The sequence below is a fragment of the Uloborus diversus genome, chromosome 4 (genome assembly GCF_026930045.1).
Source record: "Uloborus diversus isolate 005 chromosome 4, Udiv.v.3.1, whole genome shotgun sequence".
Classification (NCBI taxonomy): domain Eukaryota; kingdom Metazoa; phylum Arthropoda; class Arachnida; order Araneae; family Uloboridae; genus Uloborus; species Uloborus diversus.
Window position 1 is genome coordinate 104669250 of NC_072734.1, and position 21101 is coordinate 104690350.

General features: G+C 33.3%; 1 protein-coding gene across 1 annotated transcript in view; it reads right to left on the reverse strand.

Moving 5' to 3' along the window:
* Window positions 1-10373: 10373 nt before the first annotated feature.
* Window positions 10374-21101, reverse strand: part of LOC129220314 (T-box transcription factor TBX20-like) — a 73742-nt gene continuing 63014 nt past the window's right edge. The window contains exons 7-8 of the mRNA XM_054854713.1: window positions 14958-15034; window positions 10374-11095 (exon numbers count right to left, since the gene is read on the reverse strand). Of these exons, the coding sequence (XP_054710688.1) occupies window positions 10627-11095; window positions 14958-15034 (546 nt within the window). The 3' untranslated portion in view covers window positions 10374-10626. The remainder of the gene's footprint in view (window positions 11096-14957; window positions 15035-21101) is intronic.

The following is a 21101-nucleotide window of genomic DNA, read 5'->3' on the forward strand; positions in this document are numbered from 1 at the left end:
CAAAGGTACATGCAGAGCACACTACCTAATATTCATTTCTGATGCGAGACAGTAAAAAGAGATTGAGACTTCTTGCTGCACAACATAAGGATAAAAATTAGTTTTTAATTTTCTGAGAGTTGTATTCCTAATTGAATGCACTATATTTTCTTTGAATTCAGAATAAACTCATAAGATATTTCCACGAATGTAATCACAGTTACAGACACTATGAAGCACTTATACTGTTAAAACTGAGAGTTGCATTTGGACCATTTTAGGGTTAAACGTTGGAATACCTAAAACACTCTCTTAGGGGTGCGTTTTGCCATCTATGACACCCTTAAGGGTACCAGAAGGAGCCAAATGGTCTCTTAGAGGTGACATATGGAACAAAATAGTACCTTTAAAAGTGCTATTGGGGCGCCATAAGGGAGTCAAATGGCACTCATGAGGGAGGGGACGCTGGTGCTACAACGTTTCACGCTAAAAGGTGCCATATGCAACCTACAGTTTTAACAGTGTAAAAAAAAAATAGAGATGTAAGTGCCAAAATTAAAAATTTGGAGATAACTAGAACAAATGGTGGAAGAAAGCCTCGTCTGTTCTTCTGGAAAAGATAGTTCTAGTCCTAGCTCTGGTAGGAGCTGCTGCGCAGAATAATTTAGCTTACCCATAATTTAAACTTCGCACTCGTTTTATTTTTTAAAAAAAATGTTCATTTGCATCACTTTGCTTACCACTTCATATTATTTTTTTTAAAATAATAAAGACAGAAGAGGTGTGATCGTAAAAGCCACAGACAATGGAAATTAAGCATAACGTACTTTCAAAAGCCATATGGGTGAAAAAGATATAAATATGAAACAGTACTAAAATCAACGTTTTAAAAATGTGTAAATATTAACACATATTGTTCGTGTAAACATTTACTTAATAAACAATGCGAAAAATATGTTAAAAAGAAAAAAAAAAAGCATTTGCTATCAAAATCTTTAAGATTGGGGGAAAAAGTAATTGTAATGCAAAAGAGATTAAGAAAAAATGATGAACCATTAAATAAATTACGGGATTTCTGAAAAAATGAAAGGTCCCAAAACTAAAGAATCGAAAGAGTTGATACTTCCGCATAATTTTACTGGAATTAAAATAAAAATTGTGGTCGAAATTACAGGATAGTATGACTTGATTTATTTACCCTAATTTATAAACGTAATTTCACACTATTTGTAACGAACTTTTCCAGTTCTTTTAATTTGTTCCGAAAAAAAAGAGTCAATTTTGATAATTAAGTGATTTCTAAAGCAATGAATTAGATTTCAGAACTCGTATGTTTTGACATGCATAATAAAGGTGCATGTCAAAATTCTTGTTGTAAGTTACAAAGGTGTGAAAGTGATGCTTAAAGATTTTCAGAAAAAAAAGGAAGTTTGTAGCCGAAAGAAAATAAAAACTAGAATCCATTATTTCGGGTTAAACTGCTGACAATTTGATTAATGTAGCAATTCCTAAATGACCAAATTTTCTGTAGAAAGTCGCTTGCTACGGTACGATTTGTCAACCGAACAAATATTAATGAATAATAATGACCATTTCTGATAGTATAAAGAGAAGCTTCTGTGCTTATTGTCATTTAGAGCTACTTGAACTGTCAAAAGTCATGCAGAAACGCAGAACAAAGCTGTTTTATACGGTATCCGGAAAAAAATCTTTATGAGATACTTATAGGAAAGAATCTTTATGAAGCAGTGGAAAAGGAAACAGAGTGTTGAGTTTAGTAAACAGCTTCACTCAAAAGATTGTTGGAGGTGAATGGCAACATTTTCTTCCCTTCTCATTTAAAACGAAAACAAAACTATTTTTATTGATAAGCAAAGAAAGTACATGGACGACCGTTTTCTCATTTATTTTTGCACTTATCGGGGCGGGGGGGGGGGGGTGCGCTTGTAACGTATTTATTACAAAATGCTTTAAAAAATAAAAAAACTGACTGCAATAAGAAATCAGTGTTATGTGTTGTAGAAAGCTCCACAAAAGAGCTTACGAGTTCTGAAAAATTCTCTCTTCTTGTGTTTAAAAAAAAAAAAAAAAAAACATAATAGCAATTTCTCAACTGATAAGCATAGAAACAAAACATTTTTTTTTTTTTTTTTTGAACCCTTAAATCTATCTGGGAACAAAAACTTTCAGAAATTATTTATTTAAAACAATTATATGACCGGGAAACCGATCACGATATAAAAAAAAAAAAATCAGAACTAAATTATGTAGAGCTCTACTCAAAAGCCTTTGCGCGGAAAAAGAAGGAAAAATCTACTCTCCGTCTGCATAATAATAAAAATATTAAAATTTTCAAATTGGTAAATGAGCAAAATTAATTTACTACGATTCCTTTCAGCATTAGAAAATAGAAGTATCATAAAACAGTATTTAAGAAACGCTAAATAAAGAAGCAAATCACAATATAAATTCAGTGTTAAAATTTAGAGGGAGCGCTACTCAAAACTATTTCTGAGTGAGTCTCCCCCTGTGAAAAACCGAAAACATTACAGCTGCTTTTTGGATGGTATGTGAAGAAAATCCGTGAAACTTTCTTTAAGTCTTCAAAATAGTACTTAAAATAATAAAGAAAGACTTTAAGATATTTGTTATGACTAGTTTAAAACAAAGAATCACATAACAATAAAATATCCGTGATGTATTTTCCAGAAATGTATTTAAAGAATTTTCGGAATGACGATGAGAAGATGCGAAAATCTTTTCATCGTCTTTCTAAAAACGAAAATATTAGCGAATGTTCTTAAACTTATGAGTTAATTAAGTCCTCGAAATTTTCTTTGACTTCTTTAATCTATAGTAAAAATTAAATAAATAAATAAAACCTTTGTAAGAGATTTGTTAGAAAAACCCTAAAATAAACGATCTGATGTGTGCATCACATAACTTCCTTTTACGCCAATTTAATGATAATAGCACCTTGGAGTAAGCAAGGACACACTAAATATTTTCGCCCTTAGTTTCTTGCGAACCGAAGCAAAAAAAGTTTTATACAGATTTATTTCCCCATTATTGGCAATTTTAATGTGATTCAGTGGTTAACTCTTTAAATGTCACCAAAATTGGCGAAATTAAAACCAGATTTGAAAATTAGAAAAAAAAATCGCCAAAACTTCGCGGCCAAAAGCTTGGCAATATATCCCCAAGGGTATGTTAAATTATAACGCTAGTTGAGTTAGCCTTGAAATTAACAACGATTCCCCCCCCCCCCACTCCAAAATGGTGTAAAAGACCTCCTTAGGAACATCCGAATGCAATCAAAAGGGAAGGTGCACAAATAGACCCCACTAGGAGTCTACGTACGTTTCATTTCAATTTCAACGTTCTAGGACATACCGTTTTTGAGTTATGCGAGATACATACGCACACACAAACATACGTACATACACACATACGCACATACATACGTACATACGGACGTAACGAGAAAACTCGTTGCTTTTTTCTCGGTAATCGTCAAATGGTTATTTCGCAATTCTATACGTCCCTAGACATATATCCACGTGTGATCGGGTCAAAAACAAACTCAACATTCTTTCAGGGGTGAGCAAAATGGAAATTAAGGCCGATTTTTGAGTGAAAATATTTCCGCGATTACAATACTTCCTTTTTAGTAAAAGGAAGTAAAAACCAGACCAAAATGTAACTTCAATGCTGAATTTTGCACGGAAATCTATTCAAAATTCTCCTTGTGTCTGAAAAAAAGAAATCAATAGAGCTGTTTTTACTTCGTTTTACATAGTAAAGGAAGTATTGTATTCCCGAAAGAATGTTCACTCAATAATCGGCAATAATTTCCATTTCACTCGCCCCCGAATAAATATTGAGTTTTTTTTTTTTTTTTTCAACCCGAGCACACGTGGTTAGATTCCTAAAAACGTATAGACACCCGAAATATCCATTTTGACGATCCCCGAGTTAATTACAACGAGTTTTCTTGTGACGTTCGTATACGTATATGTATGTGCGGATGTGTGCGTATGTATCTCGAATAACTCAAGAACGGTATGTCCTAGAAAGTTGAAATTCGGTACGTAGACTCCTAGTGGGGATCTAGTTGTGCACCTCCCTTTTTGGTTGCATTTGGATGTTCCAAAAGGGGTCTTTTACAACTTTTTTTTGGGAGGGGGGAATCATTGTTAATTTCAATGCAAAGTCAAGCGGTGTTATAATTTGCAAACACTTGGCAATATATCACCAAGCTTTTGGTTGCCAAGTTCTGTCGCCAGGCAGGGTTTTTTTTTTTTAGTTTTAATATGGTTTCAATTTGGCTACTATGGGCGATATTTAGAGAGTTCACCATTGAATCACATTAAAATTGCCAATATTGAGAAAAAATTTCTGTATGAAACTTTTTTTTGCTTCGGTTCGCAATAAACTTGTGGTGAAACTATTTAAAAAATTTTTTTTTTTTGCATACTCCAAGAAAAAGGCACAATTATCATCAAATTAGCGTAAAAGGAAGTTATGTGATGCACACATCAGCTTGTTTTTTCTGGTATATGAAAAAATTTTGTGTAACTTTCTTTAAATTTTTGAACATATGCAAAATACATTTTTTTTTAAATTTAATTTTGCTGAGAACTCCACCCAAAATTGTTTTGGGATAAAACTATTTTCCCCGTCTCCGGAAAAACGAAAACATTACAGTTGCTTTTCAGTTTATATACCAAAGCAATTGTGTGTCGTAAAGACACAAGTAAAAAGTTAAACTTCTACCTTTTCTCTCTGTGTGTGTGTGTGTGTGTGTGTGTTTTTTTTTTTTTTTTTCATTCTGAACTGTCACTTCCCTCGCACGTTTTCTCTTACGCCACGCCCTTGGACTTTCTACACCTAACTTAAGCATATTCGTTGCATATTTTAATGAATAAAATAGATTATAAACAACGAGAAAACTAAACCATATTCAAGATCCGCTTTTTAATTGTTTCCAAAAATAATGAAAAATAATAGTATTTATAAAGTAAATTTGTGAATAAAAAAAAAACTAATTTCAAGGCTGAATTTTTAAGTAATGTGGATTACGCTTTTAAACTGATCACTTGACTTAAATCAAAGAAATCTTGGAAAACCAGCGTTAGTTGAAAACTTGAAAATACCCAAATCCACAATACCCAAATCCTTGAAATTAAATTGCTAAATTTAATAGCAAAAGTAAACTTCTAATTGCTATTATTTTTCATTGACTTTGGCAACAATTGAAAAGCTGATGTTTTTTAACTTTATGATTATTATTATTATTATTCTTCGTTTTTGGCAACAATTAAAAAACAACTCCGTCACTTCCGTCACACAAAAAAGCTTGAGGATCAGAATTTCAAAGCCCTCGCATAAAAAGTTTCACTTCAAAAAGGGGAGGGGGAGGCATAAAGGAAAAAAATATTTCTTCTGAATAATTTAAAGCGAGGAATTATATCCCAATTAAAATCAATGCTGAATTTTGTTGCTCCTCGCTCCACACCAAGTTTTTTGGAGCGAAATTCTGTTCTTCGACCGTCTCTAGAAAAACGAAAGCATTTAGATCTAAATGAAACTCTTAAAACCTACAGCCGTAAGTTCTTTCTTACTCCTAGATTCATGAGCTTGTTTACAATTGCTTTCGTATCCACACTTAATGGATCGCGGGACATTGTCGCTTTTCAACCGTCGCCCACCTCAACAAAATGGGAAGTTATTTTCAGATCCCATCCCCTGTGTCTTTCTCACTGATGTTCGCTCTCGAACATGAGACGTTAATTAGTTGGCTTGTTTCAATGTTCTTTTTTCTTCTCTCTCTTCGGTATTTTTTCCCTCAGTTTGACATTCTGAGCGTATTTTTACGCTCAGACTTCAGCCCTGGGTGTCGTTTTACAGCTCTGGTGGGGAAGAGAGGGTTTTTCGACCTGTGAGGTCTTCCAGGTCTCCTCGTCTGTCACATTCCAAGGGGGTTTGCGAACACAGTCCCCGGTGTTCTAGAAAAAGGGTTCCTTTCTTTGCCTGGATCCATTCTTTCTCAGGACTTGATCGATAGGCGTGAATTATTTTATCTAGGCAAAGATTTTGCAGGGATTGCTGTCTTATGTCAGAATAGGAGTGAACAGAAGCCAAGCTGTGTATTCGAAATTCTATATGAACTTACAATTTAAAGTTCTATATTCTGTATCTGGTTTAAATTTGAAATACGGTGAAACAAAGATACAACTATACAAGTCTAGTAATTTTATATGGAGGGGAAGCTGGATAGTGAATAGAAACTACGTGATGATCTTTGAATGGAAAATCTTGGGAAGAACATTTGGAGCAGTAACGAATAACAGAGGATGGAGAACAAGACAGCAAAGTACAGTACAAATTTGGAGAACCTGAAACAATACGAGTAATCAAGAGCTCGCATCTAAGATGGCTTGATCGTAAATACAGGTATGGCGATGAAACATCGGTGAAAAAAATGGCATCCCAAAAGTCAGATGCGAAGAGCCACGTATGCTGGCCACGTATCCAACAAGCTGGACAATGTAGGGAAGTAGTAATAGAACATGGGAGTGAACAAATGGAGGATAAGTAGGTCATAATGGTGGAAATTGATTGAGGCGACCGAGATATGGATTTTTCTGCAGTACTTAAAAAGAAGAATATTTATTTGTATTTTCTCATTCATTGGTGAAATTTTAAACACCAGTTCAAATTTGAAGCACTATGGGGTGTAAAAAGGTTTTTCTCCACTTTTCGTTTGGTATAATATGCGTTACTTTAAATGGAGAACCATGGCATTTACTCGGCATTCCCTTTAAGTCTTTTTTTTTTTTTTCATACTTTTTCTTTTAAACTGTATCAAGTGCAGCAGAAATTGTTGTTTTGAATATTCTGAGAATATTTGAAATTATTACAAGCTTCGAAAAAGAAATATGTATTTCGTTTCATCACTTTTTCCTGTATTTGTCATACATTTAATATCTTAACCTATTAGCATCCAAATGAATTCAAAACTAAAATATAGTAAAGAAATTTTAAATTATATAAAAGACATAAAGAAGCTAAACTATGAAGTAAAAGTACAATCAAATGGTTTTATAGAATGCATCTGAAGTAGAATCATTAGAAAGCGATTCGTTTTCTGACGAAAGTGAAGTAAAGATGTGCATTAAATAAGAAAATGAAGTAAAGATGTCTTTTAAATACAAAAGTGAAGTAAAATTGTCCGATAAATACGAATTTATAGTGAAGTTTTCCTATTATTACGACACTGGGGATTTAATCGCAAGTAGAAAACTCAAGTTTAGCGACACAAATTGTGAAATATTTCACCTACACGTGTTCTTGAGCTATATGGAGCTCCCTCTCTCAATATGAAAATTTTGAGTTGCAGGATTCGAAACAGAAACACAATGAAATTTCCACTCAAAGGAAAAACGTTTACGTTTTATTTATAACTAGTGGTATCCGCACGGCTTTGCACGTAGTAGAAAATTAAAAGGTCATTATCTCGCCTGTACATTTACAAATAATGGATGATGAATTTCTTGCCAATTTGCTGCGTTCATTTGTTCGCCCATGGTTGCATATGGTAGTCTGCTCGTCCACGTTATGATAATTTGTTCTTCCGTGTTATGAAAATCTGCTCGGTAAAATATTTTTAAAATTAGAATAGAAGAAGAAAAAAATCAAATTCTCGAAAAATCGCTTCGAGGTGCACACTGCCATGCTACAAACTAATTTTATGCTAAATTTCATGAAAGGCGTTCGAACGGTCTAGGCGCTATGCGCGTCACAGAGATCCAGACAGAGAGAGAGAGAGAGATCCGGACAGAAATCCAGACGGAGAGACTTTCAGCTTTATTATTAGTATAGAAATCATTCACAGAGATTAAATAATTCACTAAGACTCTGGAATCATTTATAAATCGGCAGAATGCTCACTTATTCGGGAATGTGACGAAACCAAGGGGAAAGACATAAATTTGACAAAATACTCTGTTTAAAGAGAAACAAAATTTCTAAAAAGGTGACCCTGACGTTGATTGAAGTCTACCGTAAGGACAAGCAACCACGACTGTCAGATAGAAAATCAGAGTGTGTCTTTCGTATTACGAAATTACACCGTTAAGTTCAATTTTTCACCAAGAAACTGATTAAATCTAGCAAATTTTGAGTTGCAACTATTTTATTGGTGATACGTTTAGCCAATGTAATGGTGCTCACAAAAGCTGGTGCATTGTTTTATTAGTGAAATTTATCACCATTACGACCGATACAGCTAAATTTTGCTAGAGTTAACCAATTTCTTGATGATACGATTCTCCGATGTAATGGTAGTTATACACACTGGTGTTTTTAAATGCGTTATTTATTAGTGAAACTTTTATGACTAATACGATGGTTGCAGCTAAATTTTGCTAGATTTAACCAATTTCTTTTTAATACGTTCCACCGATGTAATGGTGCTTACACAAACTGGTGCTTTTAAATTCACCATTACACTAGTGAAACTTTTCACCAATAAGATGGTTGCAGCTAAAATTTTCTAGATTTAGCCAATTTCTTGGCGATACCTTTCAGCGATGTAATGGTACTTTTACAAATTGGTGTTTTTAAATGCACCATTATACTAGTGAAACTTATCACTAATAAGATGGTTGCCGTTTAATTTTGCTAGATTTAACCGATTTCCTTGTTCTACGTTTCACCAATGTAAAGTTTTTACACGAACTGGTGTTTTTAAATGCATCATTGCACCATTACATTAGTGAAACTTTCCACCAATAAGATGGTTGCAGCTAAACTTCACCAGTTTTATCGATTTCTTGGTGAAACATTAAACTTTATTTTAAAGAGTGAAGATGCAGGAGACGAAGAAGGAATGAGAACACATAATTTAGGTTTGCACTTGTTTATTTTTTACAGGGAATCAGAAACTACACACTTCACATAGTTAGAGTGCAGTAGCAAATGAGCGCGAGGTCAGATTACTTGAGCATTTTTACATCACAGTTCACGTGACCTCACCAACACGCTTTCATAGGAACAAGTTGAGTAGATACTGTAGTTTATATTGGCAAAAATTCTGTAAACCACAGAAAAGTTGGATCTGAAATCGGAAGACGCCCCCCACCCCTTCATTCTATTGAGACGCAGTGAAAAATTTAAGTATCAGTTTGAAATAAGGCTCGTTCATTTAGATTTATTGTGTGTATTGCTAAAACTGAGCTATATAATTAACTGGCGTGCTATCTCAATGGTTTGTAGTCATCTGTTTCATTTGAGTAACAACCCGAACAGAGAAGAAGTTCCACTTTCAACGATAAATACTACATTTTATTTGTTTACGTTTTATTTTGACTATAAAATAGCTTCATCTTAATGTCTTGATAAATTAAGACATTAAGAAGACTAAAAAGCCCTCAATACGAATTTCGTAATCAAATTAATTTCAACACAAATTAAAACTTTGAAGAGACCGCAATAGAACAATATATATTCTTAATTGAATCATAAGTCTTAGTTAAACAACAGCTGTTGCTATTTTATGGGAGACTAAGGTTAATTTAATTAATTTGTGTATTGTTAACAATTGTTTTTTTTAGTAAATTATTTCTGGTTTATATCCACAAAATCAAGAATGCAGGATTCAGCTATTGGGATAAAAACTTTATAGATAATCTATAATTAATGAAGAAGCAAGATCAATAGGAAAAAATATGTTTTTCTATAATTAATGAAGAAGCAAGATCAATAGAAAAAAATATGTTTTGCAAATCCTGAAGGTATTAATTACAAAAGCCTTAAAAATAGCAAAGTTTTGAGTTGTCATATACAATTTATAAATTTTATGATTAAAATTTATATTATTAACACTAGAACACTATGTCTATTAATTTAAGTGATATACCAGTTGATTAATTTTTAATTCAATTCTTACTTCAAAAAAACATATTTTGCTAACGCACAGTTATTGTCGCTATTGATTGACAGTTTCGGGCACTATGATGTCATATGTGTCAACAACAATATTCAGTGAATGCTACGAAAAATATTCATTTATAAATTAAATAAAAATTACTTCTGTACCATAAATGAAAGAAATTTTTAGAAGCAATTAGTACGGAAAATAAACAAACATACATATATATATATATATATATATATATATATATATATATATATATATATATATATATATATATATATATATATATATATATATATATATATATATATATATATATATATGTGTATGTTTATATATATATATATATATGTTTATATATATATATATATATATATATATCAAGTACAATAAAATTACAGTCGTTTTTATTTTACACCGAATTTCTCAACTTATGCCACTTTACTCTGAGGAGTGTCACTTTCATAAAAGTAAATGAAACATCTTATAAGTAATCCATTCTCTCTATAAAACCGGGATTAGGGAAAATACAATGCTTGATTAATAGAAGAGTCAAAAATGATCAAACTGTACACATCGTAATTTTACCGGGCACCTTCATCATTGCAAAGAACAGAAACTGGAACCACTATTGCGCAACCCTGGTGCGCAGATTCAGTATTGTTTTCTAATAAATTGTATCTAGCATTTTATTACGTACGCAAATTTCACCTATATGGCGTATGGTTTGTTGAAGAATCTTTACTAAGTTCATTCGAATCTTTCTTTGCACCATAAAAGTACGGCATGTACCTGTGGATGCCATAAGTATCAGCAGATGGTGCTGACATCGTTGTTGGCCTCAACACATTGCACGCTTGAGAATTGGCTGCATTCGCTGCACAGAGGAGTCCGAGTTGGTGGCTGAGGCCACCTGCCCCCCACTGGGCCCACATGTGGGCCCTGTTTGCAGGGTTCATTGCATACATAGCTGGAAGACTGGCCAGCATGCCGTATGTGTCTGTGAAGGAAGGCAAGGATCCGGAAGGTTTCCATGGCAAGATAGGTGGTCTCAGTCCGAGGAGGTTTTCTCTGGCTAAAGCTGCTTGTAGATCTTCGCGTTCCGGATGCTCCAAGAGCGCCCGGAAGGGTGAATGTAAATAAGCTGGGTCACCTATTAGAGCTTCCATGGTGTCCCTGAAATTGAGAGAAATAAATCAAGTTTACAATTAACATCCGAGGTCACGAAACAAATCGATTTTTCAATTTACTACAGCGGCAATCATAATATGAGAAAAGCTATTTCTTTGTGACGAAAAGTATAATGCTGAAAAAGTGCAAAATTTTGCAGACGCATGTTTTGAGGTTCAAAGGAAATCCTTTTTCAAAGCAAAAGCATGCCGAAGCATGGATGGAATGAATTTGTCGGATATCTGCATAAGTTCACAAATTTCTGCAAAGAAAAAGGTGTTAACCGCGAGATGTGTGTATGAAATATTTCACGAATTTTGTACTTTTTTAACGTTGTTGTTTATTAGTTTCACGATTACAGTTCATGAAAAATCACATAAAATGGAAGAATGCATTTTAAACGTTGTCACAATTAGGTGGATTTTCTTATTATATTATTTATTCAACTATCATGATTTAATGAATGAATATTGATTAAGTTATGTGACTCAAAGAAGAAATGACAAGACCAGCAATATGTATCTAGGATCTTGTCGTCAGTTGAAATTAATTGTGTTTCGTTTCTCGTCTTCTTTTTATCATTTGTTTTCAGCATAAAGCAAAGGAAGTTGCTCATTACGCGATCACGTAAAAATAACAAAATAAATAAATAAAAACTCAACATTAAAAGCCCCACGTATTTATTTATGTCCATTTTGTATACAAATGCCATCCTTTTTTTCCCCATTAGTGTAACCAGTTTCAAGATTTTATGGAATGGTACACGACTGTGTTAACACATTTGAAGCTTTAAAGTAGTGATAGGCATTATCGAGTTATCATACTCGAATCCCTCTATTATTCAAGGTCATTCGAGAACTATCACGAGTCTCGATTATCAGATCTACAGTTCTCGATTATCACAACTCGAGTTCTCGAATATCGTATCTCGCGTTCTCGATTGTCACATCTCGAGTTCTCGATTGTCACATCTCGAGTTCTCGATTGTCACATCTCAAGTTCTCGATTGTCACATCTCGAGTTCTCGATTATCGCAGCTCGTTTTCGATCACGATTATCACATCCTGAGATCTCTATTCGAAATAATCTAGAAGTCAATCGCTCGAGATCTCGATCCGAAAGATCTCGATTGCAATTGCTCGAGCACTCAATTTCAAAAGATCTCGATTATCAATCTCTCGAGATCTCCGTTTCGAAAAATCTCGATTGTCAATCACTCGAATATTGATAAGTACTCGATTCCCGAGATCTCGATTATCAAAAGTGCTCGATTATATCCTTTACCACTTTAAAGTGACGAAACTTTTCTGGCACATTACGTTATCCTGCTTATAGTACCTTCAGGTGATATTAGACTATAGCTATGTTTTATTTCTCTTTGAGAGAAAAAATTTGGGAACATCACACTAGGTAATAATGATTAAATCTGTAATACGGATGACTACGAAATGAATCTCATCAGTAAGGTTTTTGAAATAGAGGTCTGGCCTCCAAAGGATCGGAAGAGACGATATAAATTTTAAAGAAATAATGTAGAGTAGACCAATCTCTCTTTCTTAATAAAACATTATTTTTTCTGAAACCAACTATCACTTAAACGTATAACTTGTTTAAATTACATCAGTTAAATTAGAACTTGGGTGAGGCATCATTATAATCATTTTGACATGATGTATGTATCTGAATGACCAAATTTCGCCGAAAGGAGGTCGGATGTAATTGCTCAGAGATACCTCTTGCCCTGTTAAAAAGAATACCACACAAAAGCTGACTTTATTTTCCTCTATTCCACTCAAAACATTTAATTCCAATTTGCTTATCTCTCTGATGTTGCTTTTTTTTCTTCTCGGGCATCCATGACGAAGAGCTTCAGCAGACAGCTTGAAGTACGTCATTCATCTTGCCATGAGCGGAAGAGGAACTATTTCCTTCCGCCATTTCCCACCCAATGAATGCTTCCTTCTGTGATGAGGTCGCCAATAACCCGTAACGTGTTATTTGAGTATCCATCTCCCCGTTCCTCCGCGGAGTAGGATCATTTCGTTCTTGTCTTATTTTTCTGTTTCGGGGGAGTGTTGATATGTTTGGAGTCTTATCGCGGGACTTAGGAGGTTAAAAAAAACGAGTCATTCTTCGCTTTGTCAAAAGTCTGATTGCTGGAAAACACTTTCATTTTTCTTGACGAACGGAAACAAGTAATCTTGTTGAAAAGTGGTAGACGGTGTGTTAATGCGGTAATGTATGACTTTCATCTGATGGCCCGGAGGTCATCGGGTGGTCCTAAAGTAACACAATATGCAATTTATGTCTCTGTAGTGAGTCTTGTTTTACAAAAATGCGTTTTGGAATGAAAACATTTGATATCACACTTCCCTTTTTTCGTGTTATTAAATTGCTTCGTATGGAGTAGTAAAATATGAATTTAAATGACAATTTAATGGGTCCCTTAAAAGGAGGGAATATGTTACAAACTAAAAATTTTACAGGAAGGACTAAACAAAGAAGAATATTAACTGAAGAATATTGGGGTAGACTGGGGCAAGTTTACGCAGTGCCCTTTTTTCAAAACGTATTATAACTGGAGAGCCAACAGTCATAACAGATTGATGCTGTTCCCTATAGCAAATATCCTCACAAGTTTTTGAGCATCAGTCTAACTTCAGTCTAGCATGCAGAAAGAATAATCTGTTTTGTACCAAGTCGAGTAGATTTTGACTTGAACGTTTTGAAGCTTATTGTGAATAAATAATACACAGTTAAGAACAAATAAATATATAAAAATTATCAGAATTGTATCCTTTTTTGAGAACTGTTTGTGTATAAGCTGATCTTTTTTTTTTTTTTTTTTTTTTTTTGGCACGTTAAAAATAAATTTAATGTGGCGATGGGGCAAGTTTACGCGTTGGCTCGCGTCTTAATACCTTTACGCACGTTCTTTCTGTGTTTCTGCTAAACGTGCCCTAACGCTTCGTTCGCTCCGAACTGTCTCAAAACTTTTTAGTATTTTCAGGCTATTTAGTTTCGAAACTTACCATTTAATTTTTAATTGAGTTACATATTCGTATCTTATAGCCTACAATTATGTGGTGCAGTCTTCATGCCCATTCTGCTTTTACTTTATACCCTATTCAGTCTGTAATAAATTTGCAAAATTTTAACGATGGTAAGACATTATGTTCAAAACACTAACAGAACCACGTTAGGTGTCAAAATAAATATGTGTAAATGTGCCCCGAGTCCGGTGTAAGTTTACGTAACCGACTTGGACTCAAAGCTATTTTTAACGGTTAAAAATACAAATTGAGAAACACTGAATACAGTGAAACCTGTTTATAACGGTACTGTCTATAACGATAACCTGTCTATAACAATATTTTTTTTTTCGCCCCAGCAAAATGTCAGCATGAATAATCCAACTGTCTATAACGATAACCTGTCTATTACGGTATTTGGGGGGGGGGGGGGGCAACAATGTCATTGTTGACAGGTTTTACTGTATACTAATTTTGACTTTATTAACTGCTACATAAAAAGGCAATTTCTAAAATTTTCTAAGTTAAAGTATAAAATTTAGAAAATTCATTCAAAAAAAAACCGCGTAAACGTGCCCCGGTCTACCCTAATGAAAATCAAGTGTAACATATGCCCTTCTTCCACAATCATTTCGCATAGCAACAATAATACTAAAGTTTCGGTTTTGTGAAAAATGCATTATTTTTTGTCCTATTTCCACAAAAAAACCAACCAAAATTTGTAACATATGCCCTTCGTCTTGAGACCCATTCAAGTGTAGAGATTAATATTTGTTTATTTGAACTGAACCAGGTTTTAAATTTAAAAAATAAATAATTACGTTGAATTTACTTACCGATCGAATTCTGTTAACCTGGAAGAGTCTCTGAAGCCTTTGGCGAAAGGATTGCTGTCTATTTTGAGCTTGGTTATCTAAGAAGGCGAAGGACAACTTTAGAAAATAGATTTTATCTATCATACGCAAGAATAGCAACTAAATACCTTGTTTAAGGTCATTAATAACATTTTGCTCGTATAACTGAGACATAATTTTAAACTTTTACTTCTTATTATTTACTGCTTTTTCAGCAAGATTGCAAACATGAACTTGAAAATGTTAACCTAATACTCTTGTTGACTTTGAAGGCCAACGTTTTGAATACAATTATTTTACATTAAGGAACAAATGCTTCTATACTGTGTACACATTTTAGATGCTATTGTAATTTTTTGCTACTGCTATTTTCTATTACTGTTGTAGCATATACATCACATTGACACATTATAACATAGTGACCACTGACCAGCCAATATTTTACTTCAAAGTGAAATTGTTTCTCGTTTCATCAAGGTCATAGCGGTAATAATTCCATTATATTTAGGTTCTTTTTAATTGAAATTAGGATATTTCAATTAATAATACCAATTATCCACTTCTTCCTTCAAAAAATAATTAGCGTAATTAGTATTAATTAATTATATGCTGTTCGAATCTATGGCGCGAGTAGATAACTGGTTTGTCAACCAATATCTCATCAGAATATACGCCGATGAAACTTATCTAAACATTCTTAAGTCTTCCATTCAACTGGAGAGTGGAGGCGAAGTTAAAAAAAAAAAAAAAAAAATTACATTTTATTGTTTTTAGCAACAATAAGAGTATTTATTTTTAAATCTACTCCAATGAGATTTAGTTAATACGAAGTGCAACGTATAACATGTCAACCTGTTTTGTAGTTTGAATTGAAATTCTATTGCCGAGGGAAACGGAGATTTAATTTTGGTACTTTATTAAAATCGTATGATTTTAATTTACGTAATTTCAGTTAGTACTGCATTACACAATGTTTTTTGAAATTACATTGTGTTATTAACTTCAACTAATCACAACTTATTCAAATCCATGACAAAAAAATCAGCTGACTTTTCAAACAATGTCATTTTAATACATTAATCAAACTTATATGTCTGATCTTAATCTTCAACTGAACTTGATAGTAAAAACTTAAAAGAAGATATGTATTATTCAGGGAACACTTTTTAACAAAGTTTCGGGTGAGTTGAATTTTTGAGTTGTTTTGGAGTAAATAGTCATTCTAAAACGATAGTTAGTTTTCTTTTGCCACACATACACACACACTCAAGTTAGGTTATTTCCATACACATACAACTTTTATGAATGTTACCACTTTACACGGAAGAGTGCACAACACAGGAAGTTCTACTGCTCTTCTAGTGGCTGGCAAAGACTTTAATAAACCAAAAAAAAAGGTTTTTTCTTTTTTTTGAAAAGTATTATTATTATTGTTTGTGACAAATTTTAATTAACTTTAACGTCCAGGCAAAATGAGTCCATTTATTCTAATATTTTTCCTAACATTTTTCCAAAACTGTCCTGCTTTTTGTAAATTGGTCGCTTCGAGCAGTGTAGCTTCGAAACTTGACGTGACGAACTAAAACTGGCAACATTTTCGACTCCGAGACCATAAGTTAGTCAAAAACAAGTCACAGATTTAGACAACCGAATCGCCGTTTTCAAGTGTTATGTACCCATTTATTATTACTGAAATTGGGTCCGAAATTAGCAATAACGTTATCCAGTGTAATTAATGATAACAACGCGAAGAGTTTTTGAGATTACAAAACTTCCCTAACTGAATACAACCAAATAACAAAAAGGTAAGGAAAAGTTTGTGTAGTAACACACGTCTTCAAAACAAGGACCCGAAACTCCAGGAACAAGATTTCAAGGAGAGATAAGGTACCTGAAGCAAGAAGCTAAAATGTGATATATGGGGAATAAAATTTCAAAGTTCTTTTTAAAGTACTTTCTATAAATAGATATAATCCTCCTCGAAAAGAAAAGGAAAATTTATGCGTGTTAAAATAGCAGATTAACGACGAAAAATCTTTCAAGTTTAAAATGTAAAATGTGTTCGAAACAGTAACATCAGTAACAATAATGATGATGCTGTTTAGAAATTTGATATGGATACGAAACCTTTCGAGTTAAGATCCCATACATAGTAGCAGTAGGGTTTTCAATCCCGAAATCCTGATCCCGAATCCCGCGGTATCCCGCAGGATATGTAACAAGATTGATTCCGTGGGATTTTGCTCTGAATCCCGCGGGATTCCCAATCCCACAGACTGTTTTCTATTCAAATATTTTTTCGTTTTTTCTGCTCATCAAAACGACTATTTTTACAAGCATCATCTGAAGTTGAAGTTCTTCCTCGTACATCTGCAAGAAGAGCAAGAAAAACTTTGTCCTATATGACCAACAATGGATTTACCACTTAAGAACGCAATAAAAATAGAGTATATCTTTCTGAGAATGAATATGTATTCTCATTCGAGGTTTCAGTTTTCATGCGTTCTTCAATTGAGAAAATGCGTAAAACTTATAAGCATTTTCGAAAACTATTACTAAAATTTAAAATCCAGTAAATTACGCTTTAGAAAAAATAGAGAAAGTGTATTACATGTTCCAAAAACCCACTGTAGTAGCCTGAATGCAATGTTGGACCACTTCTGTAAGCTTTAGTAATGAACTAAAAACCTTTAAGTTACAGAAAATGCACCCCAAAGAAGAAAGCAATGAAAAATCTGACATTATTTATGTATTCGGTACTACTTCAAAAGGGGCGACAGAAACATAACACGGGACGACTCGCATGACAGTGCAGAAAGTTAAGCTGCTCATGTTTTTGAATTCCTCTTTGAAGTGAGAAGTAAAATTAGCGAAGTTATCCAAACACTTTTACTGAGACAGCGACTTGGTGAAATGGTGAAATCAAGCAGTATTCGCCCCTTGTTGCAATGAATCAAATTCACTGATACAATGACCAACGTTAGAGAGCAACAAGGGTATTATAAACCAGCAAAAATACCCGGCGTTGCCTGGGGTCAGAAATAATTATGAGAAAAAATCGTTACTTGCTTTTGTTTTCTGTTTTAAGTGAAAGAATTTAAAACACATCTTTTTGACGTGATTAAAAATCGAATTTCTTCCTTACCCATAAAACTAAAATAGCAATAAGTATAAAGAACAGAATAGTATTGATTTAGAAAAGAAAACACTATATTTAAACATATACAAATTTCCAAAACATGAAATTAATCTTCTCATGTTTAAAAAGATTAATCTGTTGATACTTTTTTTTAAACATGGAGTCTAAAACCTTTTCTGTATGGCTACTGAAGTACGAAGTGGTTAAAAAAAAGTAGCTGTGCTCATAATCCCCTTATACTTGCTTTAGTTATTTTGGGAAATTTCAATCATTGTGGGCTCTTGGTGCGATTTTACCGAATTTGGGAAAGTCGTTTTGGGGTACCTTCGATGATGCTCCCCCCTTCTTTCCTTACTTTGTAAAACGATATGATATTAATTTTTGTTACAGAGATATCGTCGCCAGATGCTGAGATACTTTTGGTCACCATAAAATGGCGCTAAACAGTTTTATCCGAAATGTTTCCAAAATAAGTAGTAAAATTTGGTGATTGTTTGAAATTGTGCAAAAAGGAAAATTAAAGTTTTTGTGCTGTTTATGGATTTGCCTAATTTAGTTGCTGGACTATTTAACACAGTAAAAAAAGTCTCTTGAAAATTCTTTGATTGGCGATATTTTTTTTTACATGGTGAAAGCTGAGAAACATTATGACGTAGTCTTCGGCTTCAAAAACAGCGACGTTGAAAAAACTGCCAAATGCATCAGCTACGGAAATCTTTCTGCAAAAATTTTGGCGATCTGATGGTTGATTGGATAATGAGTAAGTGTTCAATCGGAATAAATAACAATAAAAACCATTAATTACATTAAAGTTCCGTTTAAGTGGAAAATGATCAGACAAATCATGTATTATTTGCCAATCTTGTGCAAAAATCTTACTTCAAGATTTGACTTGAGAAAAACCTTGAACAGTCACGAAAAGCAAAGACAGTCAACAACACAACAATTGTCGCTATCGACAGGGAGTTGAGATGATACACTAAATACTGTATTGAGTTGAGGAAAGCCTTCGAACATGGAACTAAAAAGCTCATGACTCGTTTTTCATTCAACTTAGAAATTTCGAACAGGTGCCATCTTCATCAGAAAAATCAGAGCTTTCGATGGACATATAATGTAAATATGTGCAAGTATTTTTTCATCCCAATATTAGAGAATTTATACAAAAATTGTGTTTTATTGCCCCCCTAAGGGGGTTCTGCCCCCCATAACGGGACGAAAACTACCCTATGTGTTATTCTGATGCATAAGCTATATTATTGTAAAGTTTCATCAAAATCCGTTCAGTAGTTTTTGCGTGAAAGAGTAACAAACATCCATACATCCATACATCCATACATCCATACAGACAAACTTTCGCATATATAATAGTAGTAAGATTGGATACAGCAAAACACATATTTTTGATCCCAGCATAAAAAAAGAAAAAAAACTTTTCAGAAGATGGTGAAATTAATGCGGATCTTTTTCTAAATGTCCACAATTATTTAGATTGGTAAAAACAGTTGCGGTGAAGCCATAGCACGTGTTTTCATCAAGCGCATTATTTTTAGAGCAAAAACCCTTTACCACCCCATAGGAGCGGCACACTTTTGTTTACCAAACGATAATTGGTAATTAGAATCTGACTTTGAAGTGCTTAACATTTGCTGCACGGAATTCAAGAAGAGTATTAATTCAAGTAAGAAAAGCAGTCCTTCCTAAAAAGCATAACGTTTTCTAGTGGCTAAAAAAATTAATTTTTAAAAGAATAAAGTCAATCTCGCGAGATCCCGGGGTTCCGCGGGATCGACTTATTTCAATCCCGAAAACCAGCGGGACTATATTCGGTGCGGGATCGGAAACCCTAAGTAACAGTAAGAATAGTATCCCCGAAAAATATTAATGTTTTGAAGTTTTGATATTTCATCGTAACTGCTAACTAATGATATAATGCCGAGGTAAAATTTGAGTGGTCATTTTAGTTAATCTATACTGAACTGTCACAACAAGAGTTTAACATTCAATTTAAAAAAATTATCATCAATGCAAAAATATCACAGATCTCTGTAAAAATCAAATTTTTGCGGGTGAACTCATTTAAATGCTTCACTAAAAGGTTTTTTCTTTTTTATTTTAGTTTATTTTATTTTTCATTTATTTATTTTTTATTTTATTTATTTTATATTTTTTTAAATAGCGTAGAAACTTCAAGGGTTGAAGGTTTTAACTTTATTTTACATAATTTATATGAATATAGATTTAAAATTTGGGCTACTTTTAAAGAAAGAGATTGAAGAGTGATATTTTACTATTGTTTCCAAATTGATTAATCAAACGGAGTAAAAAACAAGGAATTATTAGAAACAAAATTTGAGTTAACTACAGCACTTATGTACCACAAGAAAAGACATGAGTAAACATAATAACATGATTAAAGTAAAAAAAAACAATGTAAATAAAGCACAAATTCTGAAGAAAATACAGCATATAGCTATTTCAAAGCTACAATAGAGCCTCTATATCAGTGCAAAAAGCTCACCAACAAAACCTGAAAGTCGCGAGAGAACTAACGTCAGCCACGTTTACACCCGTATTTATACCAAACAGGTCCAACCAATTAGAATTCAAGACACAAGACGACAATCAACCAATCTATTGATTGGCTCTATTTTCTTCAGAATGTGTGCTTTATTTACGCTGTTTTTCATTTTAATCATATTGTAGCACACAAAGCTCATTTGATCCTTTTCATTTAACATAACAACAGTTGATTCAGTTGCTTTGAAAAAAGCACAAGAACCACCAATGAATTTGACGACGCTGAGAAAAGAAATATCTTTCCTCGACTCATGCCCATTATGCCTTAAACGAAATTTTTGTACACTAAATAAAGCATTCAGATGTAATTGGACGTAATTTAATACTGTAACAAATTATTTCTATAAAAGAAAATGAACTATATTTCTGAAATAATTTAATACGATCTGCTTCATCTTCGCCGTGTT